The 24,463-nt window shown below is 34.6% G+C and overlaps 1 protein-coding gene across 3 annotated transcripts in view; it reads left to right on the top strand.

Moving 5' to 3' along the window:
- PPP4R4 (protein phosphatase 4 regulatory subunit 4) overlaps positions 1-22,649 on the top strand; it is a 114,889-nt gene extending 92,240 nt beyond the window's left edge. For all 3 annotated transcript variants that reach the window (XM_068552804.1, XM_068552736.1, XM_068552645.1), the window contains 9 exons: positions 244-388; positions 3,151-3,192; positions 3,293-3,367; positions 8,509-8,578; positions 9,013-9,096; positions 9,401-9,494; positions 14,638-14,708; positions 19,872-20,019; positions 22,470-22,649. In XM_068552804.1, the coding sequence (XP_068408905.1) occupies positions 244-388; positions 3,151-3,192; positions 3,293-3,367; positions 8,509-8,578; positions 9,013-9,096; positions 9,401-9,494; positions 14,638-14,708; positions 19,872-20,019; positions 22,470-22,494 (754 nt within the window). In that variant the 3' untranslated portion in view covers positions 22,495-22,649. The remainder of the gene's footprint in view (positions 1-243; positions 389-3,150; positions 3,193-3,292; positions 3,368-8,508; positions 8,579-9,012; positions 9,097-9,400; positions 9,495-14,637; positions 14,709-19,871; positions 20,020-22,469) is intronic.
- Positions 22,650-24,463: the final 1,814 nt, after the last annotated feature.

The following is a 24,463-nucleotide window of genomic DNA, read 5'->3' as shown; positions in this document are numbered from 1 at the left end:
CCCTACCCGTGTACTAGAACGTAAGCTCTGTGACAGCAGAGAATTTTGTTGGTTTTATCCACTGCAGTATCTCAGCACCCAGAATAATGAACGCTTGACTCATCATAGGCCCTCCGTAGACGTTTGTTGCATAAGAAATTAACTGTCAGGCTAGCCAAAGCTTGAGTTTTCTTTCAATTCCATGTGACTGTCATTCTTCTTTATTAAATTCACTCCCAAGTTAATACTTTCAATTTATTGCAGAATGAAGCTTTGCTACTTGTTGCCCAAAGTGAAATCTACCCTGAAGATCCCTGCGGATAAACATCTACTTCAACAGTTAGAAATGTGTGTGAGAAAACTCCTCTGTCAAGAAAAAGATAAAGATGTTCTGGCCACTGTGAAAAGAGTAAGCGTCCCTCTTGCCACGACCTTTGCCTTTCTTGCAGTGTTCATCAGAGCCTCACTATCTTAGCTTGATGGGATTAGCAATATGTTAAAAATATTTCTATCACTGCTAGAGTAGTAAGAATTAGTAACTGATTTGGTTGATGTGTGCTCCAACTGGATATGAAAGTTCCTTCTAGAGGGCACTGAGACGTTAATCTTTTATTACTGGTGATATAAGCTCTATGAGAGAGCTTACATTTTAGGTACTCAGTAAATACTGTTCAGCTAATAATGAATGAGTACTTCATTCACCAGACTCTTTATAAGTGATTAGAATTGGGAAAACTGTGTTGGTATAATTGGGAAAGTCACATTTGATAGAAACTTAGCCCTGAAAGGGCTGGAAGGGCCTTCAGTGATCTGTTGGACTTTGCAGAAGCTCTAGACCTAGAAATGTTCAAATGTTTGCTTAAGATCTTCTTGGTAAGTGGCAGAGCCAGGGCTGAATATAGATCCCTACCACTTTTCAATTATGTAACATTGTGTCTTATTGGTTTTTGTTTGTTTTGTTTTAGCGTGTGATCTTATATGGATTGTTTGGCAATATTGGAACACTAACACAAGTAAACATTTGGGTTAGTGAAGTCAAACCTTAAAATACTTTATAATCTTTAAAACCTTTTGGTTGAGTATATAACTAATATTTTTATAAGGTTATGTCAAATTAAAATCATTACTTTTATGGTGATGAATTGGGAGATTCGGATTGACATGTATATACACTGATGTGTATAAAATGCATGACTCATAAGAACCTGCTGTATAAAAAAATAAATAAAATAAAATTCAAGAAAAAAATCATTACTTTTATGAATCTGAATGTGAAGTTCAGGACACATAGTTTTTGGGCATTTATTTGTAGTGAGAGAAGTTAATTTATTAATGTCTTAAGTAACTTGGTGTCGATGGTGAGAAAAAAAAAAAAAGAGTCCTTTGATTTTTTTTTTTTTTTTCCTCTAGAGATCATTGCCAGATGTTGCATAAGGAACTTTTTAATAAAGTGATTTGATAACTTAGTATTAATTAGTATAATTTTATTTTACTGAAATGTAAATTCTTCTTTCATTAACTGAAATAATCAGAAATACCCAGAGTCTAGACATGCACCTAAATCTGAAAACATAGATACACATAACATTTGTTTCTACCAGATATTTCTGTCTTTACCGTTTAATTACAGAAGTGTAGGCAATGGAGTTAACTTTCAAAATAGTAAACATGAGACAGTTACTTACTTTTTTGAGAGAATTTATTAACTGAAGAGGTAACTCAAGCTGACCCCATAAATAGGGGCAGAAATGATATAATTAAATTGATAGATTATTAACTTTCAATGGATTATTCTGGAGTACAGCCCTTATTTTAAGAACATGTCACATGAGGAAGTCAGTCTGTCCCATGAAAATTCTATAGTATAATGTTTATCAAACTGATGTATTGGTATGGGAAACTCTCAGGAAGCTATTCAAAGCTTTGGGTTAAAAATGAAATAGTTTAGTCAGTTTTTTAAGATGAAAAGTAATTTCATTTAAAAGGGCTATTTCATGCCATAAATTATAACATTTTCATAAATTTCAGCATAAAAATAAAATTTCAAATAAATATTATGTTTGCAATGGATAGCTTTGGGCATATGAATAAATGTACTTTATCCTGGCCATCAGAGTTACTCCTGTAAAAAAAGTACTGTCCTCTATCAGAGACAGAACCCTGGATTAGATGGGCCATTGTTTGATTGAAATAATTTATTGCAGACCAATGTATTCTGAAAGACAAATACTAAATTAAGAGAATGCTTTCAGAGTAAAGTTTTTTCTATTGGTTAAAATGTCATAATAATCAAAAGTTTCTGTGGCAAGGAACTAAGGATATTAAGCCCAATGATACCTAGCTTTGTATGTATTTAGCTAAAAGATTTTTTAAAAAATTCAAAAATTATATTGTATTTCTGAAGATTCAGAAAAGAGTGGCACAGGAAGTTATTAGAAACTAAATTGCATGTGTTTAGTATTTAAAATAATCCTCTACACTTGCTTTTTTTTTTTTTTAATTAATTAATTAATTTATTTTTGGCTGTGTTGGGTCTTCGTTGCTGTGCACGGGCTTTCTCTAGTTGTGGTGAGTGGGGGCTATTCTTTGTTGCGGTGCGCAGGCTTCTCATTGCGGTGGCTTCTCCTGTTGCGGAGCACGGGCTCTAGGTGCACGGGCTTCTGTAGTTGTAGCACGCGGGCTCAGTGGTTGTGGGGCACGGGCTTCGTTGCTCCGCGGCATGTGGGATCTTCCCAGCCCAGGGCTCGAACCTGTGGCCCCTGCATTGGCAGGTGGATTCTTAACCACTGCGCCACCAGGGAAGCCCTACACTTGCTTTTCTTAAGTTGAAAAACTTAAAAGTTTAAGTGGATCCTGGTGTTAATATATAGAGGATGATTAAAAACACAACGTACAGTTGGGAAGAACTTTAGAGACTTTCTTTTTTTTTTTTTTTTTTTTTTTTGCTGTTTGATTTTTTATTCATTAACTTCAAAATGTAATTGAAATTCTACTTAATTCTTACAATGGAGAAAAAAAATTTTTTAAATCAATCACATGTTATATGAAAGCCTTTCACATAGTGGAGAAGTCTCTTCTTTGATCCTCCCTCTGGAAAAGGAGTCTTTCTGAGAAATCATTAGTTGATTTAATTTAATTACTGTTGAATAATTTCAGACATTTTCTTTGCAGACTGTGTTAGAGTTGGACAGAATGGAAATGTCCATGGACGCTGTGAGTACACTCTCTTTACCTTATGTTGAAAGGAATATTTAAAAATTGGCAGAGACTCATCATTAATGTTTCACAATTTCATTTTAAACTTTAAACTTAGTTTCAGAAAAAATTTTATGAAAAAGATTTGTTGGATCAAGAGAAAGAAAGAGAAGAGCTACTTCTTTTGGAAATGGTATGTTTTCACACACACACACACACACATACTCTTTTCTGACCAGTATTAACTGTGCTTTGTTATTAAATCTAATCAATAATTTCTTTTAGTTTCATACTACTTTTATTTTCCCTAAATGACTAAAGAAGAATCCTGACCTTTTGAAATATGTTCTTTTATGAATTGTAAGGAAAACTACATTTGAGAGCCTTTTAGAAAAAAACTACCTTATTGAAGTATAATTGACTTATGATTAACTGCAAATACTTAAAGTGTACAATTTGGTGAATTTTGACATGTAGACGTATCCATGAAACCAGAATATAAAATACCAAATGTTGCCATTCCTTCAAAAATTTCCTTATGCCCCCTTTGTGATTCACATCTTCTACTCTAGTCCCTAGCAACCACTAATCTAGTTTCTGTCACTGTAAATTAGTTTGCATTTTTTAGAATTTATATAAATTGGATCATATGTTAGTACCTTTTTGGATCATGCTTCTTTCCATCAGCATGATTACTTTGAGATTCATCCATGTTTTTGTGCGTATAAAGAGGTCATTCCTTTTTATCTCTGAGTAGTAGTAGTCCATACTGCGGATATACCACAACGTGTTTATCCACATCTTAACGGACATTTGGGTTACTTCTAGCTTGGGAACATTAGTGAAGAAGTCTTTGAGTCGACATAAGTTTTCATTTCTCTTGGGGAAATAACTGAGGAATGGAATGGCTGGATCATATGGTAAACTACACTTAACTTAAAAACAAAGACTGTTTTACAAAGTGCCTGTGCTGTTTTACATTCCCATTGGCTGTGGTGGAGAGCTTCAGTTACCCCGTATCCTCTCTAATGCTCTAGAGGGTGGGTATGTAATGTTATCTCAAGTTGCTTATCCCTGACGCCTAAGGAGGCTGAGCATCTTTTCCTTTGTGTGTTGGCCATCCTTATATCTTAGTCGATGAAGTCTCTTTTCAGATTTTAAAGTGGTTTTTGTTTATCTTCTTACTGAGTTGTGAGAGTTCTTTATGAACTCTGAATACAACTCCTTGGTCAGAGATACATTTTATGAATATTTTCTTGGAGTCTGTGCTTAATGGTGTCTTTGGAAGAGAAGAAGTTTTTAATTTTGATGAAGTCCAACTTATCCTTTTTTTCTTTTAGCATAGCTCATGCTTTTCTGTTCTAAGAATCTTTTGTCTAGCCCCAAATTATAAAGACTTTTTCCTATGTTTTCTTCTAGGAATTTTAGTTTTAGGTTTTACTTTTAGGTCTATGATTCATTTCAAGTTAATTTTTATATATGTTTATTTTTTTCCATCTGAATGAGCAATTATTCTAATGCCATTTATTGAAAACTTTACTTTCCCCATTGAATTGCCTTAGCACCTTTTTTAAAAAAATCAGTTGTCCATATATACATATGTCTGTTTCTTGACTCCCATTCTGTTGCAGTAATTTATAGGTTTATCTTTTTGGCAATTCCAAACTATCTTGATTGCTATAACTTTATAGTAATTCTTAAAATCAGGTAGGGTAACTTTTCCAATTTTTTTAAAAAATTGCTTTGGCCAGTAGAGGCCCTTTTCATCTTGAAACAAAGTTTAGAATCAGTTTATCAATTTCTATAAAAAGCCTGCTGGAATTTTAGTTAGGATTGTGTTAATTAGCATTGATCTGTAGGTCAATTTGGAGAATTGCCATCTTAACAATATAAGTCTTCCAATCCATGAACATTGTCTATCACTTCATTTATTTAGTCTTCTTTACTTAGTTTTGGTAGAGTTAAGTGTAGAGTTCAAGGCAGTCTTTTGTTAGATTTATTTCTAGTATATTATGTGTCTTGGCATTGTAAATGGAAGTGTAATTTAAAGTTTTACTTTCCAGTTTTTTGTTGCTGGAGCTTAAGAATACTATTGATTTTTGTATATTAACCTTGTATTTTGCAAATGTGCTAAGTTTGCTTATTTGTTGTAGAAGTTGGTTTTTAGATTTAATAGGACAGTCTACCTGAGCCATTATGTCATCTTTTAGTACAGTAGGATTACTTCTTCCTGTTCAGTGTTTGTGCCTTTTATTTCTTTCTTTTTGTCGTATTAAAAGGTCCAGGGCCTCCAGTATAATAAGAGACCTCTGACTAATAAAAGTGATGCAAGTAGGCATCTTTGTCTTTTTACTGATCTTAGGGGGAAGCAGTTCAATCTTTCATCATTAGGTATGGTGTTATCAGTAGGTTTAATATAGATGCCATTTATCGCTTCTATTCCTAGTCTGCTGAGAGTTTTTATGAACGATTGTTGAATTTTGTCAGATGCTTTTTCTGCATTTCCTGAAATGATATTTGTTTTTCTACTTTCATTGTGTTAAAACACTGAGTTACATTGATTTTTCAAATGGTAAACCGATTTTATATTTTGGGGTTAAACTCTATTTGGTGATGATATATTGTCCTTTTCTCTGCTGTTGGATGCTTGGCTAATTTATTTAAAGGAATTTTGCCTTTGTATTCATAAATTCATAGTGGAAACTGTTTATAATTTTTGGGGTCATTTCTTGGGTCTTTTAAATTTGGTATTAGAGTTATTCTGGCCTCATAAAATGAGATGGATAGTATTACCACTTCCTCTATTTTCTGACAAATTTTGTATAAAATTTGGTTTTTTTTTTTCCCTTGAGTGTTTGATAGAATTCACTAGTGAAACTCAAAGTTTTCATTTTGGAAGGATTTTGATAATTCATTCAATTACTTTAATAGCTATAAAACTATTCAGATTTTCTTTCTTTTTTGTCAATTTGATAAGTTGCTCCCCCCCTCCCCCCAATTTGTCCATGTCATCTAAGCTGTCCAATTTGTTGGCATATGTTGTTTATAATATTCTTATATTATCCTTCTAATGTATATAGAATCTATGGTGATACCCCCTGTTATATTTTTATCTTAGTGATTGGTGTTTCTCTCTGTCTCTTCGGTCCCTCCCCCTTTTCTTTTGAATTGCTTTTTGGTGTTTTCCCTAGAGATTACAGCAGACATACCTAACCTTTTATAGTCTTCTTATTGTTAATATTGTACCACTTTATTTAACAGTGATACAGAACCCTTTACCTGCTCCATACTGTTCTTTATGTTACACTTGTCATGTGAATTACATCTGCACTGAAAACCCCACCAGTCAGTGTGATAATTTTTGCTTTAAGTTGTCATATGTATCTTGAAGAACTTAAGAGAGTAAACCTGTGTGTTTACTCAGATGTTTACCATTTCCAGTGCTCTTCATTCATTGCTTCGGACCCAAATTTCCCTCTTATTTTTTCCCTTCAGCCTGAAGAACTTTCTTTGGAAGTTCTCGGAGTGCAAGTATTTTGTAACAAATTATCTTCATTTTCCTTTATCTAAAATGTCTTATTTGTGCCTTTCTCTCTAAAGGATATTTTTATTGGATACAGAATTCTGGGTTTACAGCCTTTTTTATACTGTACTTTAAGAAGTGTTTCTGTCTGTGTTGTGGTCTCCATAGCATCTGATAAAATATCTGTTCTCATTTGAATTATTACTCTTCTCTACATAATGTTGTCTCTGGCTACTTCCAAGATTTTTTCTTTTCTTTTTTGTCTTTAGCAGTTTGCTTGTGATGTTTTTAGGCATGATTGGCTTCAAATTTGTTCTGTCTTGGATTTGCTGAGCTTCCTGAATCTGTAAATGTGTATCATTTCCCAAATTTGGGAAGATTTGAGCCATTATTTATTTCAATATATGTTCTGTCCCAGTTCCTCACTCTTATACCTCTGGGTCTCCAATTGCACATATGTTAAATCTTTTGATATTATCCCGCAGGTCCATGAGGCTTTGTTCTTTCTCTCTTTCTTTTTTTTCCCTTAAACTCTGCTACTCAGAGTGAATAATTTCTGTTGATCCATCTTCAGTGTCACCAGTTCTTTTCCTGCCCTCTGCATTTGGCTGCTGAGCCTCTCCACTGATTTTAAAATTTCCATTACTCTATTTGTCAGTTCTAAAATTCTGGTTTTTTATATTGTCTATTTTTCTGCAGAGAATTATGCTGTGAGATTAAAAACTTAAATGGAAATCCTCTGAAAATCAAATTGCATTATTTCAGCAGTCTAAGCCAAAGATTAGAGATCAGGATTGCCAGTGGTAGAAGATGTAGAGAATAAGCAGACTCTAAAAAATTTTAGGACTTAATGACCTAAACCCAAGACAAAAATCAGAGAATAGCAAAAGATCCACAGATGATCCTGATATTAGAGTTAGCAGACAAGGACTTCAAGACAACTGTGATTAATATGATCAAGATAGTAGAGGAAAAGATGAAGCAGGTAACACTACTGTTAAGCTCACTTAGTGATATTTTTTCAGTTTTGCATGTTTTATTTTCAGTTTTAGAATTTTTATTTAATAGTTTTTTATGCAGTCCAGTTCTATGTGGAAAATTTTTTATCTTGTCTCTTTTCTCTGCCTTTTTATTTTACATGTGCACTTGAAAAGAATGTATGTTCTCCAGTGTTGATTGTAGTGTTCTGTACATGTCAGTTATGCCATGTTTGTTCAGAACTTGATATGTTTATTGATTTTTCTTGGCTATACTGTTGGGATAAAGAACTCTTTGAGTTTGGGTAACATTTTGTTTCTTGGTCTGGGAGCTGATTATATGGGTGTGTTCACTTCGGGAAAATTTATTGAGCTGTACACTTATATTTGTGCACTTTCTCTATGTGTATTATACTTCAATAGAACATTTAAATAATATCTAAAAGATCATTTCTTTTTCTCTCATTCTTTTAAAAGAAGAACATTATTTTGCCATGTATCAGTCAGAAATGGAAAGGGCCAGTAGTAACACATTTTGCTGATGAGAATTAGTAAATATGTTGTAGAAATTAACGGCTCATCACAACAATGATACTAGACTCATTGTTTTAGTTTGACAAGCCTCCAAGGGCACAATTCTGTAGATGTTAAAAAAAAACACAAATCTGAAAGAACTGTGACTTCTTTAGACACTAATTTGGAAAAACAAATTACTTCTGTTACGTATTTTTGTGAACTGTATCTGTACCTCTAAAGCTTAGAGTAATTTCTGATTAGAACAATTTTCTAAATCTAATGCTTACTTTTAATGCTAAGATACTGTTTTATTAATAGGAACAATTAGAAAAAGAAAAGCAACAAAATGATGGAAGGCCCATGAGTGATAAAACCTTTGAAAAGAAACGTAAGTAGTTTTCGCATGTCTTTATCACCAAGGTACCCAACTGATGTTGCATCCTAGCATGCTGAGAGACCGTGCTTAGTTTTTAATTTAATATGAAAAATCACTTCACTTTCTTTCATTTATCAAAGTTGTTTTCAAAAATTGGCTGCTAACTGTGATATAGATTTAGGAGTACATGAATAAATGGTGAGGATCAATGTGGAGGTTCAGATCCTTCTAAGGAAAGTTTGAAGTTTGGTAACAGCAATAAGATTGTGAAATTGATCACTGAATAACTAAGATTGAAATATTTAAATATATAAAAAGTAAGATTTGGAAAAGAGTGTTGCTTCACTAGGGATAGTGATTCATATTCTCTGCATTGCCTTGTATGTGTATGGGGATTAATAAGAACTCAGAGGAAATTATAGCACTTAAATCAGAGTTTGTTTTAGGTAGAGACACCAAGACACCAACAACTCTGCCGAAGAACATCCCCATTTCTGTCCCTGGACCCACTTCTGGCACCCAATCCACAAGTAAGAAACTTGTTTTTGTGTCTCCTTTTTTCCTTTCCTAAACAATAATTACAGGGAAGTCACTCCATGAGCTGAGATATATTATTTGAAGGCACCTTTTGCCTTTTACTGTTAGTTGTTTTGATGGTTCTTAATGGGCAGTAGGGGTAAGAGATACACCAGTCAGGTCAAGCTAAGGAAAGGAAGCTACACCTGTCAGTGTTTTACTGAAAACTGTGGGAGTTGGAGAGGAAATGGGGTTGGGGCAGCTAAGGATGAACTGATGAACTAAACAATTGCATTTTCCTTTTGCTTGTTACTCTAGGCAAAGAAATCAAGAAATCCAAATTGATTCGAAGCCAGTCTTTTAATAATCAAGCTTTTCATGCAAAATATGGCAACTTAGACAAGTGTGCTGGGTATGATCTGTCAGCTACTCACATTTTGACTTAATTTTTATTTTATTTTTTTATTAATTTTTATTGGAGTATAGTTGCTTTACAATGTTGTGTTAGTTTCTGCTGTACGGCAAAGTGAATCAGTTATATGTATACATATATCCCCTCTTTTTTAGATTTCCTTCCCATTTAAGTCACCACAGAGCATTGAGTAGAGTTCCCTGTGCTATACAGTAGGTTCTCGTTAGTTATCTGTTTTATACATAGTAGTGTGTTTATGTCAATCCCAATCTCCCAATTCATTCCGACCTCTCTTCCCCCTTGGTATCCATAAGTTTGTTCTCTACATCTGTGTCTCTATTTCTGCTTTGCAAATAAGTTCATCTGTACCATTTTTCTAGATTCCACATATAAGTGATATTGTACAATGTTCCTTTTTCTATTTCTGACTTACTTCACTCTGTATGACAGTCTGTAGGTCTATCCACACCTCTGCAAATGGCACTATTTCGTTCCTTTTTATGGCTGGATAATATTCCCTTGTATATATGAACCACATCTTCTTTATCTATTCCTCTGCTGATGGACATTTAGGTTGCTTCCATGTCCTGACTGTTGTAAATAGTGCTGCAATGAACATTGGTGTGCATGTGTCTTTTTGAATTATGGTTTTCTCTGGGTATATGCCCAGTAGTGGGATTGCTGGGTCATATGGTAATTCTATTTTTAGTTTTTTGAGGAACCTCCATACTGTTCTCCATAGTGGCTGTACCAATTTACATTCCCATCAACAGTGTAGGAGGGTTCCGTTTTCTCCACATCCTCTCCAGCATTTTTGTTTGTAGATTTTTTGATGATGGCCATTCTGACTGGTGTGAGGTGATACCTCATTGTAGTTTTGACTTGCATCTCTCTAACAGTTAGTGGCGTTGAGCACCTTTTCATGTGTTTCTTGGACATCTGTATGTCTTCTTTGAAGAAATGTCTATTTAGGTCTTCTGCCCATTTTTTCATTGGGTTGTTTTTTTTTTTGATATTGAGCTGCATGAGCTGTTTGTATATTTTGGAGATTAATCCCTTGTCAGTTGCTTTGTTTGAAAATATTTTATCCCATTCTGAGCGTTGTCTTTTCGTTTTGTTTATGGTTTCCTTTGCTGTGCAAAAACTTTTAAGTTTAATTAGGTCCCACTTGTTTATTTTTGTTTTTATTTTCATACTCTAGGAGGTGGGTCAAAAAAGATCTTTCTGGGATTTATGTCAGAGTGTTCTGCCTACGTTTTCCTCTAAGAGTTTTATAGTGTCTGGCCTTACATTTAGGTCTTTAATCCATTTTGAGTTTATTTTTGTGTGTGGTGTTAGGGAGTGTTCTAATTTTATTCTTTTACATGTAGCTGTCCAGTTTTCCCAGCACCACTTACTGAAGAGACTGTCTTTTCTCTATTGTATATTCTTGCCTCCTTTGTCATGGATTAGGTGACCATAGGTGTGTGGGTGTATCTCTGGGCTTTGTATCCTGTTCCATTGATTTATTTTTCTGTTTTTGTGCCAGTACCATACTATCTTGATGAATGTAGCTTTGTAGTATAGTCTGAAGTCAGGGAGCCTGATTCTTCCAGCTCTGTTTTTCGTTCTCAAGATTGCTTTGGCTATTCAGGATCTTTTGTGTTTCCATACAAATTGTAAAATTTTTTGTTCTAATTCTGTGAACAGTGCCATTGGTAATTTGATAGGGAGTACATTGACTCTGTAGATTGCTTTGGGTAGTATAGTCATTTTCACAGTATTGATTCTTCCAATCCAAGAACATGGTATGTTTCTCCATCTGTTTGTGTCGTCTTTGACTTCTTTCATCAGTATCCTGTAGTTTTCTGAGTACAAGTCTTTTGTCTCCTTAGGTAGGTTTATTCCTAGGTATTTTATCCTTTTGTTGCAATGGTAAATAGGATTGTTTCCTTAATATCTCTTTCTGATTTTTCGTTGTTAGTGTATAGGAATGCAAGAGATTTCTTTGTATTAATTTTGTATCCTGCAACTTTACCAAATTCATTGGTAAACTCTACTAGTTTTCTGATGGCTTCTATGTATAGTATCATGTCATCTGCAAACAGTGACAGTTTTACTTCTTTTCCAATTTGGATTCCTTTTATTCCTTTTTCTTCTCTGATTGCCGTGGCTAGGACTTCCAAAACTATGTTGAATAATAGTGGCAAGAGTGGACATCCTTGTCTTGTTCCTGAACTTAAAGGAAATACTTTCAGTTTTTCACCATTGAGAATGATGTTTGCTGTGGATTTGTCTTATATGGCCTTTATTATGTTGAGGTAGGTTCCCTCTATGCCCACTTTCTGGAGAGTTTTTATCATAAATGGGTGTTGAATTTTGTCAAAAGCTTTTTCTGCATCTATTGAGATGATCATATGGTTTTTATTCTTCAATTTGTTAATATAGTATATCACATTGATTGATTTGCATATATTGAAGAATCCTAGTATCTCTGGGATAAGTCGCACTTGATCATGGCGTATGATCCTTTTAATGTGTTGTTGGATTCTGTTTGCTAGTATTTTGTTGAGGATTTTTGTGTCTGTGTTCCTCAGTGATATTGGCCTCTAATTTTCTTTTTTCGTGATATCTTTGTCTGGTTTTGGTGTCAGGGTGATGGTGGCCTCGTAGAATGAGCTTGGGAGTGTTCCTTCCTCTGCAATTTTTTGGAAGAGTTTGAGAAGGATGGGCGTTAGCTCTTCTCTAAATGCTTGATAGAATTCACCTGTGAAGCCATCTGCTCCAGGACTTTTGTTTGTTGGAAGATTTTTAATCACAGTTTCAATTTCATTACTTGTGATTGGTCTGTTCATATTTTCTGTTTCTTACTGGTTCAGTCTTGGAAAGTTATACCTTTCTAAGAACTTGTCCATTTCTTCCAGGTTGTCCATTTTATTGGCATAGAGTTGCTTGTAGTAGTCTCTTATGATCCTTTGTTTTTCTGTGGTGTCAGTTGTAACTTCTCCTTTTTCATTTCTAGTTTTATTGATTTGAGTCCTCTCCCTTTTTTTTCTTGATGAGTCTGGCTAATGGTTTATCAATTTTGTTTATCTTCTCAAAGAACCAGCTTTTAGTTTCATTGATCTTTGCTGTTGTCTTCTTCATTTCTATTTCGTTTACTTCTGCTCTGATCTTTATGATTTTTCTTCTACTAACTTTGGGTTTTGTTTGTTCTTCTTTCTCTAGTTGCTTTACGTGTAAGGTTAGGTTGTTTGAGATTTTTTTTGTTTCTTGAGGTAAGATTGTATTGCTATAAACTTCCCTCTTAGAACTGCTTTTTGTTGTATCCCATAGGTTTTTGGTCGTCATGTGTTCGTTGTCATTTGTTTCTAGGTATTTTTTGATTTCCTCTTTGATTTCTTCAGTTATCCATTGGTTGTTTAATAACATATTGTTTAGCTTCTATGTGTTTGTGTTTTTTACAGTTTCTTTCCTGTAATTTATTTCTAATATCATAGCGTTGTGGTCTGAAAAGATGCTTGATATGATTTCAGTTTTCTTAAATTTACTGAGGCTTGATTTGTGACCCAAGATGTGATCTATCCTGGAGAATGTTCCATGTGCACTTGAGAAGAAAGTGTATTCTGCTGCTTTAGGATGGAATGTCCTATAATTATCAATTAAGTTTATCTGGTCTAATGTGTCATTTAAGGATTGTGTTTCCTTACTGATTTTCTGTCTGGATGATCTGTCCATTGGTATAAATGGGGTGTTAACGTCCCCCACGATTATTGTGTTACTGTTGATTTTTCCTCTTTTATGGCTGTTAGCGTTTGCCTTATGTATTGAGGTGCTCCTATGTTGGGTGCATAAATATTTACAATTGTTATATCTTCTTCTTGGATTGATCCCTTGATCATTATGTAGTGTCCTTCCTTGTCTCTTGTAACATTCTTTATTTTAAAGTCGATTTTGTCTGATATGAATATTGCTACCCCAGCTTTCTGTTGATTTCCGTTTGCATGGACTATCTTTTCCCATCCCCTCACTTTCAGTCTGTATGTGTCCCTAGGTCTGAAGTGGGTCTCTTGTAGACAGTGTATATATGGGTCTTGTTCTGACTTAATTTTCATTTTATAGTCATACATCTTTATGTGAAATGTTTACATTATTAAATAAAATCAGGATTAATTTTTAGGTTTTTATAGGTCAGTAATTTCTAAGTTATCTTCTATAAAGATTTCATGTTAAAAAAAAAAAGTAGTCTACGAATTTGCATAAGAAATAGGTATCCTGGAATTCTAGGAAGACTACTGCCCTGATGCTTTATAACAACATCATGGAGTTCGTGTACTGTTTATGCTATATCACCTATGCCACACAACTTCTAAATGGGTATGAACGTGCCCCATTTACTAAATGGATGTGGACACCCGTTTGCTGCTAGTGTTGTTTCTGTCCGTAAAGAAGCCACTGGCCTGTTTCTGTGGTAAAGTGGTGACAACAGAGTTCTCCTGATGGTAGATGAATGTGTAGTCTCCCTTTTGGCCCAGAACACAAAATTATAAACAGTTAAGATTAGGGGAGAATCAGCATAAATTAAATGACCATGAATTTTATATATATTGTACACATATAGTATATAACAGCTGTATATCAAGTGGCAAACAAAGTAATTTTAAGGGAACATAAATGTCTTCAAAACTTTTTATCAAAAAAAATAACATGTTACGGGAAAAATGTTTTTCTTTTATTATTTTTATCTTTTTATAAAAGATTAAATAAAAAGCTTATTCTAGATTTTCAGCTATGTTTTTGGACATTATTGGTAGATCCTTCTAAAGTTCCTAGCCAATAAGGTGATCTCCAGATGGACAAAAGAGATTAGAACTAAAGATATTTCCAGGAAAATTTTATCCATATTACCTGTTTTGGCTGAGCATCAATAGAAAACCTGTTATTTTGATGTAGCAGAAGTTTAAGGAAATGATTTTAAGTTAAAGACAAAGTAATTATTGTGAGGCATGGAATGTAAAAAATAAATGAGAAATAAAAATAGCAAGCATGTTTCATAAGAAGTAGAGGAAAGCATTAAAAAAAGATTAGGAAAGACCTAGTGCTAGATGACTGGGATTGAAAGAAGCATATTCTTGTATTTTAACTAAATCATGTTCTTTTCTAGTAAAAGTTCTACAGCAGCATATACACCTTCTGTCTCAGGGTTAACAAAGACTTCTGTGATTTCACTAACTGGTAAGTAGAAATCTGAGCTCTTCAAAAAATTGTTAAATTTAATAAAATATGATTTTCCTTAAATGACCCATTTCTTTATTTCTAGATACAGTTTCCCTAAATTTATATCTTTATCAAATAGCAAAGAAATTAAACTTTTCCCTAGCAGTTAAGAAGATGCTTAACAATACTATTTTATTTTCACTGTGTCAAGAGTCAGAGTTCAATATTTGCAAAAGAGGAAAAGGACAAAATAAGATAGGTTTTACCATGGTCTGAGGACCTAATGAGGCATAGACTAAAAGTTTTTGCAATAATTTTTAAGGAAGTTAAAAACAACAGGGCTTCACTGTGGATCATATGCTGCTAAACAGTTACAATATTATGTATTTGAAAGTTTATGCCAGGGGTAAAGGGCCACATGATAAATATTTTGGGCTCTGTTGGCCAATTGGTTTCTGTCACAATTACTCAACTTTGGTGACAGAGTAAAAGCAGCCATAGACAACACATAACAAGTAAGTATGGCCTTTATTGGGCACAATATTGTTGTGTCTCAGGGAACAGGGAGGCCTGAGGAGGAGAGAGATGGGGGAATGGCCAGTAAGAGGAGCAATCAGAACAGACACAACATAGATCGATTAAGTTTGCCATCTTTTTTTTTTTTTTTTGACAAATGTTCTTTTTCTTTTTTAAAGGGAACTTTATTTTTATTTATTTATTTATTTATTTATGGCTGCGTTGGGTCTTCCTTGCTGTGTGGGCTTTCTTTAGTTGCAGTGAGCGGGGGCTACTCTTCGTTGCAGTGCGCAGGCTTATTGCTGTGGCCTCTCTTGTGGAGCATGGGCTCTAGTCACATGGGCTTCAGTAGTTGTGGCACATGGGCTTCAGTAGTTGTGACATGCGGGCTTCAGTAGTTGTGACTCACAGGCTCTAGAGCACAGGCTCAGTAGCTGTGGTGCACGGGCTTAGTTGCTCCACGGCATGTGAGATCTTCCTGGACCAGGGCTCGAACCTGTGTACCCTGCACTGGCAGGCGGATTCTTAACCACTGCACCACCAGGGGAGCCCAAGTTTGCCGTCTTATGTGAGTGTGGTTCATGGTGCCCCAAGACAATTGCAATAGTAACATCAAAGACCACTGATCACAGACCACCATAAATATAATAATAATGAAACAGCTGGAAATATTGTAAGAATTATCAAAATCTGACACAAAGACAAGAAGCGAGCAAATGCTGTTGGAAAAATGGTGCTGTTAGACTTGCTGGGCGCAGCGTTGCCACAAACCTTCAATTTATAAAAAACGCATTTTCTGTTCTATCTGCAGTAAAGTGAAGAGTAATAAAACAAGGCAGGCTTGTGTGTGATATGCAGATTCTAAAACTTAACATCCAAAGCCTTAAATAAAAGCATGTCTCTCATAAGGGTAAATTATTTATTAAAATATTTGAAAAGTATTCTATCTTAAAATTTCGGTATTATTTTGGGGAGAGGGAATAGGTTGAATGAATGAAATATCTCCTAGGTTTCTTGATTAGAAAAATGTGCTTATTACTTATTATTTATTACTTAATGAATTACAGACTGAGGAAAAAGTCACTATACAATTACATATCTGATCTACAAAGAGAAAATGGGAGCAAAATGTCTCTTAACAAATGTATTAAGTGTTCACAGAGAGAAGAGATTTTATTTACTTTTGAGGCTTAAGACGGGCTTCAGGATGATTATCATTTGAGGTGAACCTTAAAGTACGCAAGGATTTTGACAGGCAGAGGTGGGTATGGAATACTGTCCCATGCAGAGGACGTGTCAGAAGCAAAAGCTGACTGTTGTGTCTTCAGGCAGCAACAGCAGGCTGTTTGGCTGGAGCACGGAGAGGGTGGAGGGGGCGTAGTGTTAAATAAAATAAAGGTAAGGTCAAGTGTAGAGCGGAAGATCTAATTGATGCTTTTTACTTAAGGTGAATCCATCCGTCATCAATTGCAGCATTCCAAAGCTATGTGGGCACCACAGACTGGGGGAAATATAAAGGGAATTCTAGTAAGGATTCAGGGAAACACATGGCAATGTATCCATTTTTGGTGGGTATGAAAATTAGTGGAACCCTTTGGAAGCAGTTTGGTCAAGTTCATCAAGAATCCTAGTTTTAAAAAATAGTCTATGCCTCAAAAAATCCCATTTCTAGTGATCTGGCATGAAGTATAAATAAAGCACATATAACGAGACAAAATTTGTCACAGTCTTCCTCCTTGACATGATGTGAAGAAGATGCTACTTTACCTTGTCTCATCCTCCCTCAAACCCGGAACCCTAGTCTAATTGTGAGAAAAGCATCAGACAAATTCCAGTAGAGGCACATCCTACAAAATACTTGACCAGTACCCCTAAAAACTGTTAAGGTCATCAAAAGCAAGGAAAGGCTAAGAAACTGTCCCAGCCAAGGAGAGCCTAAGGAGACCTCACAAGTAAGTGTACTGTGGTGCCCTGGATGGGATCCTGAGACAGAAACAGACATTGGGTGAGACTGACAGAATCCAAACACACTGTGGATTTTTGTTAATAATGATGTGTCACCACTGGCTCACTAATTGTACCAAGTATACTATGTAAATGTAAGGTGTTAATAATAGGGGAACTAGGTGAAAGGGGTAGGTGGGAATTCTTTATACTCTCTTCTCAATTTTTCTGTAAATCTAATACTTCAAAAAATTGTCTATTTAAAGATAACATTTAAAATAACTTCAAAGATTTTAAATGCTCAGGGATAAATTTAACAAAATGTGTGCTAAATGCACACTCAGAACTTCCAAAATGTTGCTGAAAGAAATTAAAGAAGACATAAATAAATGGAAAGCTGTACCATGTTTATGGATTAGAAAACTTAATATTGTTATGATGTCAATTCATTTTAAATTGAGCCAGAGATTCAGTGCAATCCTGATAAAAATTTTGACAGTCTTTTTGAAATTTACTGTGTATTCAAATTCATAGAACTGAGTATTTTGGAAAAAAATTAAGTTAGAGAATGTCAATTACCTGATTTCATCATTTACTACTAAAGCTTCAGTACTCAAGACTGTGTGCCCTGCCCTGACATACATAGTCAGCTGAGTTTCAACAAAGGTGATGTGATTGTATTTTTTTAAATGATACTAGAACAGTTGGATATCCGTAAAAAACCCAAAGAACTGAACCTCAATTCTTATCTCACAACTGTACACAAAATTAACTCAAAATGTATTCTAAACTTGAGCATAAAAGCTAAAACTCTGACATTTCTGAAGAAAATATAGAAGGGAGTCTTTGTGATTTTGGAATTGACAAAAGTTTTTCCAAACCATAAAGAAAAAAATTAACATATTGGACTTCATAAAAATTTAAAGTTTTAGCACTTTGAAATAGAGCATTAAAAAAATGAAAGGCAGGACACAGATTGGGAGAAAATATTCATGTTACATATACCTGACAAAGGACTTGTATCCAGAATATACAAAGATCTTTTTTTTTTTTTTAAGTTGAAGTATAGTTAATTTACAATATTGTGTTAGTTTCAGGTGCACAGCACAGCGATTCAGTTATACATATATTCTTCCTCAGGTCCTCTTTCCTTATAGGTTATTACAAAATACTGAGTATAGTTCCCTATGCTATACAGTAGTTCCTTGTTGGTTATCTATTTTATTATTTATATAGCAGGGCGTATATGTTAATCCCAACCTCCTAATTTATCCCTCCCCCCCTTTTCCCGCCTTTCCCCTTTGGTAACCATAAGTTAGTTTTCTGTGTCTGCGAGTCTCTTTCTACTTTGGAAATAAGTTCATTTGTATCTTTTTTTTTTCTTTTTTTTAGATTCCACATATAAGCAATATCATATGATATTTATCTTTCTCTGTCTGGCTTACTTCACTTATTACGATAATCTCTAGGTCCATCCATGTTGCTGCGAATGGCATTATTTTATTCTTTTTTTATGGCTGAGTAATGTTCTATATTCCACCACATCTTCTTTATCCATTCCTCTGTTGATGGACATTTAGGTTGCTTCCATGTCCTGGCTATTGTAAATAGTGCTGCAATGAACATTAGGGTGCCTGTATCTTTTCGAATTATGGTTTTCTCTAGATATATGCCCAGGAGTGGGATTGCAGAATCATATGGTAGTTCTATTTTTAGTTTTAAGAATATACAGAGATCTTTAAAACAAATCAGGCAACTGATTTTGAAATGGGAAAAAATTTGAACATGCACTTCATGAAAGAAGATATACAAATAAGTAAGTAAAAAGATACTTAAGATCAGTAACCATTAAGAAATGCAAATTAAAGCAATGAGAAACCTCCCCCCCTCCCCCCCCCCCACACACACAAGGAGATACCACTTCACACCCACTAGAATGACTAAAAAGACTCACAATATCAAGTGTGTGTGAGGATGTGGAGTAACTTTCCAGGACTCTCATATGTTGCTGTTGGAAATGCAAAATGGTATAATCACTTTGGACAGCAGTTTGGCAGTTTCTTATGAAGTTAAATATACACTTACTATGTGATTCAGCAGTTCCATTCCAAGACTTTTACTGAAGAGAAATTAAAACATATGTCCATACACAGACTTGCACACAATTGTCCATAGCAGCTTTATTTGTAATAGATTACAAATTTTTTGAAAAAAAATCATAATGTCTGTCAATAGGAGAATGGATAGACAAATTTTGGCATGTCTGTGCAATGGGAATAGCAGTCAGCAATAAAAAGGATGAAGTATTGATGTGAATGAATCGCAGCACAATTATGCTGCATGTAAGAAGCCAGACAAAAAAAGCATACATACTGTCTGATTCCATTTATACAATATTCTATAAAATGCAAACTAATCTGTAGTGACAGGAGGCAGGTCCGTGGTTGCCTGGATTGGGGGAGGGGGGTGGAGGGAGGGATGACAAGGAGGCGGAGCAAACATCCAGTGATGGATGTGTTCACTCTTGACTGTGGTGATGGCTTCATGGGTGTATGCAAATGTCAAAACCTTAAATTTGTGCAATTTATTGTGTATAAATTATACCTTAATAAAGTTGACTTTAAAAGAAGGGAAACAAAGTCAGTTATCATTAACCTTCTCTAAGGTGCACATCTCTCTGAGTAGATTCCATCTGGCTGACTGTACACGTATTACTTTCAGATGATTCGTTCCGGACGCGTAATGCCACTAGTGCTCCCAGTTCCTTTTCCTCTAATACTCCCCTGCCCAGCACCTCCCGAGGGACAGGCAACTCAGGTGATCCCAAGAGCAGTGGAAGTAAAGATACACAACCACGGAAGGCTGCCTTGTAAGTAATCCAGTGATGTACTGCTAAGTGTTTTATTCTGTTCTTTTTCTCAGTGGACTTTCCTTCCCACTTAAATACTTTCCAAAGAATAGAGGATGTCTGTAATGAGGCAATGTCATCAATTAAAAGGGATTATTATTATCACTGTTACCTTGGATACTTTATAATAAGATAATTCGTATATGGCAAAGACATTGTAACCTTAGGGAGTTGACAAGAAACTTTAAATGGTTCCCACTAATATCTGAGATCTGTTTATTTTTCTGTGAAATATTTGCATTCAGGAAATTTAGCTCTGAGAAGACACTGAGTATAATTGCATTCCTTTAAACAACTAGCTGAAGTACACAGCATTTAATCACCCAGTGCTCAGAGGGATGGGTGTAACTGATACCACTTAAGAAATATTACTGCAGCATATAATCCAGAGCTGTGGGTCCAATAAGCTAGAGATTCTACAGACAACATTTGTTCCTTAAAGTTATAAAGGTCGTAAAGGGCCTCTATCCTCCTTTTCCCCTTGTGGTTCCTTTTTATGCACCATTTGTACCTTGTTTGAATTGTCGAAGCCTTTGTTTCTTTTAGGTTAAACATTTAAGAGGGTAGTGCCAAAAAATACTCCATAACGAGAGGTCATATCCAGGTAGAAGTGATTCATCCAAAATGCCCAAACTATAGTTACACGTTTCCTCTTTCATATGGGACACGTGAATCTTCTGATTAGAAGAGAATTTAAACAGGATTCAGATTTTCTTTTAAACATATTTCACTTAATTCATGAATATTTTCTAATAAAGTTTCTGATTTGCATCTTTTTGCAGAAACTCCACACTGGAGTCCCATTGAGGAACTGAACTGTATTATAATTTGTTCAAAAATTTTAATTGGTCATTGGTGTATACAAATATAGATGTATTCAAAATTCATTCAAAACTCAGAAATACATTTATTGAATAGAGCTCAAGGAAAGAGTAGGACTACATAATAGAAAAAAGTAATAGTAAATAGAAAAAATAATATTGATAGTACAGGTTAGTAGTGTTAATACAGAAGATACTTCTAGTTACAGAGAATCTCTTAGCCATACAATTATTGCTCTAATGATTATACTGTGGGAGTTCCATTTAAAGTCTCAAAATAGAGGCAGGACAGGGTAATGGTCTATGGCGAGCACGGAGCTGGAGCCTCACGCCCTGGTTCCCGTGGCAGTTCCGGCGAGCACTCTGGTCCTCGGTGTGCCCGCGAAATGACAGGGCAAGGCTCACGGTTCGTCCTCTGAGGCGCCTTCCATTCTGGCATCCTGAAATCCTTCCTCTCGATCACCCTTGACCCTCTTCCTGTCAAATGATTGCCCTGGAATTCTTCTGTTGAAGCACATGTTTAATAACATCAGAATGCAATTCATTCTCTTTTCAACTTATCTTTCTAAATGCAATAGGCATTCTTTAATAAGTAAAGACCATTGAAGCCTAATATATTTACACTAGCTCTCCTTTATTTCAGATTACTGTCTTTATCTGCTTTTCGTTGTTGAGCATGTTTTCCCTTTTTATTGACTGTATTTTCTCTTGCTCAATATTTATGTACATAATTATATAAATACTCATAATCAGTTATATCTATAACTGATTGTTTTAAAAAATGAATCTAGAAACAAACACTCTGCTAACAAGTCACATGAAGTTTGTTTCTTCTTTTCTGAATATTCTGAAGAAGGAGGAATATTGGTATCACAGCTGCTTTATTAACGTGTAACTGAATCTGCAAGTCCACAACTCTCTCTCCATGTTACGTGGTTCTAATTTGGACTTTCTCATGAATGCACACCGCCACATAACTGAAATAGGTGATTGATATCTACATTGGTCATGTTTCTGTGGAGTATTATCCACCATTCAGTGCCATGCCATATCCAAATGAAAATCTATCCTTTTTTTCTTAAAAGAAGCCTATGAAGTGATTTCAGAAACTATTAATTATCTCAGTTTTTGCTGCTCAGAAAAATTCTATGCAATACATTCTCCAGCTTTACAGTATCATAGAGATGACACATCTGGTATTTAGGAATATCAGTGTCTTAAAGGAAGTATGGAATGCATCATATCTTATGTCTTTCAAGGCCAGACAATTGATATATTTTTAGGCTGTGTTAATTTCTGTTATGGTTACAGAAAGTGAAAAACGTAGGAAAAGTACGAATTGAATTGAATGCTATGTTAGATGCACATAGGATTTAGTAAAGGTTATTCCAAGTGATCTTTAATATGTAATTCACAGTTCTGATATATTAGGTTTATTCAAAGTAGATTATATCTGTTTCTTTACTTTGTAAGCATTATATGGATAAAATTTTTCATGTTTTGTTTTCTTTTTTTGCTTCTTTCCTTCTCCTTCTTCTCTCTCTCTTCTCTCTTTCATTCTTCTCTCTTTCTTTCCTCCTTTTGACAAAGAAAATCCAGAAAATCCAATCCTTAGATCATCTGCTTGAAGGAGGCAAAGCAAAGACAACTGGAGATAATGTGATCGATGGACAAAAGCTAAAGCAATGGCTCGGGCTTTTTTTTTTTTTTTTTTTTTTTTTTTTCTTTTTCAATGAATGGGAAAGAGAGAGATACATAATGGCAGCTGATGTTGTTAAACGTTCCATGTTTGAAATTATATTCCCTAGGAGGTATAATATATATTTCTTGAATAATAATGTGGTTACAGAATTCCAATGTTATAGTGAAGTGTAATGAAAAACAACTTTAGGTATGTGCTTTAACTACTGCTACAAAAGAGATAAGTCTGCATTTATTTGTGCAGGAAACCATCTATTTAATTGTTCTAGAGTTTAGCATTTACAAATTGAAAGGTCCAAATCAACTGAAATTGCCCTGCCTAGATAATCACTTGGAGGGGGACTTGGGAGTAAGAATGACACTGCATTTTCTCACAAATCTCCAAGCCCAGTTGAAAAGTCACACTGAAACAGGGTACAAACAGCTGTCCGAAATTATATCAGTCCTACGATTGTGGTGACAAGATGTTGTACCTGGACATTCCGAAATTAAAATTTGGCAATGAAAATTCTACAAAGATTTCTGATAACTTTTAGCTACAACTACCTTAAAAATAACAGATTGATGATTTTCTTTATTTCCTAGAAGAATTTATTTTATAAATACTTTGTTTACATTTTAGATTGTATTTGTCCTTACTGAATTAAAAATGATGACTCTAGTTTGAATCAGCTGTTATTCCAAGCTATCATGCTTAAGCTATGTCAACAGCATATATTTGTACTAATGCTAATATTTCCATCAACATTTGCCTGTGGAATATATTCAGTTCTTAATTTTAAAAATGTCAGTTCTTGAGATATACTGTATGAAGCTATTGTCAGCTTCTCTATTTCAAAATGCAATCAGCATATAACTATATTGATATTAGAAAATATTTGTTTTTTTAAAATATACTGATGTATGATAAAGATGATCTAATTTGTGAATGCATATGTGTGTGGTTACTTTTTATAATGTGCAATAATGAATAATGAATTTACTCAAAATAAAACATAGGTTAATGAGATACCTGTGTTTGTGAAAAAAGTTTTAAATACTTTCCTGCAGTTTTTATTCTGTAATTAAAGACAGTTCATCCTTAAGTAATGAACAAGAAAAGCCCACAGACATCAACTATAAATTACCCAGGGGACAGCTACTCAGTGTGAGGCTTTCATGCTGTTTGTTTCCCCCTTTCCTTACATATGGCCTCTTTTTTGGCTATTTTTAGCGATTCTTAATATCTTTCATTTAAGGACAATCAGGTAAATGGAATTGTTCAACCATTCATTTTGTCAGTAATTAAAAATTGAGTAGGTATGAGAAGCTTGACAGTACTGGTTAATTCATGCATTCTTTGTGGATTTCATTTAACTGTTTTAGCGGCGTCTCCTGCTAACATCACTAACGTGGAACTGAATACATTATGATCTAGGAGAGAGTATTGGGGGTGTGTAATGGACCTCAGAACAGCGTCAGTTTTTCTAGTACTTCGATTCATAGTCCACATTGGCTCTGTTACTTAAAAAACTGGAGAATTTCAGTTTATTTGTTCAAAAATAAATTTAGCAGAGTTAGGAACTTTTTATTTTCCACCATGCATGCGGGAGAAGAGGAAAACAATTTGACAGAGAAAAGTCACTACTGCTTATAGAGCTCAGAAATCTACAGAAGTCAGCTGCAGTCTTAGGCACTAAATTATCAATTAAGGCAGTCAATCAAAGTTATGTTTGGAGGTTTTCTTTTTTTTCCACAGAACATGATAATTTCTAAACTCGTTGAAATATTTATTAAAACTATACTTCCAAGGACAGGTATGTAAAAACAGAGTAAAAAACAAATTGGTGACAGTTATGAATATCCACATATATCTTGATTTACACTGGAAACAAGACTGATAC

This window comes from Eschrichtius robustus, chromosome 1 (assembly GCF_028021215.1).
Source record: "Eschrichtius robustus isolate mEscRob2 chromosome 1, mEscRob2.pri, whole genome shotgun sequence".
NCBI classification, from domain to species: domain Eukaryota; kingdom Metazoa; phylum Chordata; class Mammalia; order Artiodactyla; family Eschrichtiidae; genus Eschrichtius; species Eschrichtius robustus.
Note: the sequence above shows the minus strand (reverse complement) of the source record. Positions and strands in the feature narration are given on the sequence as shown.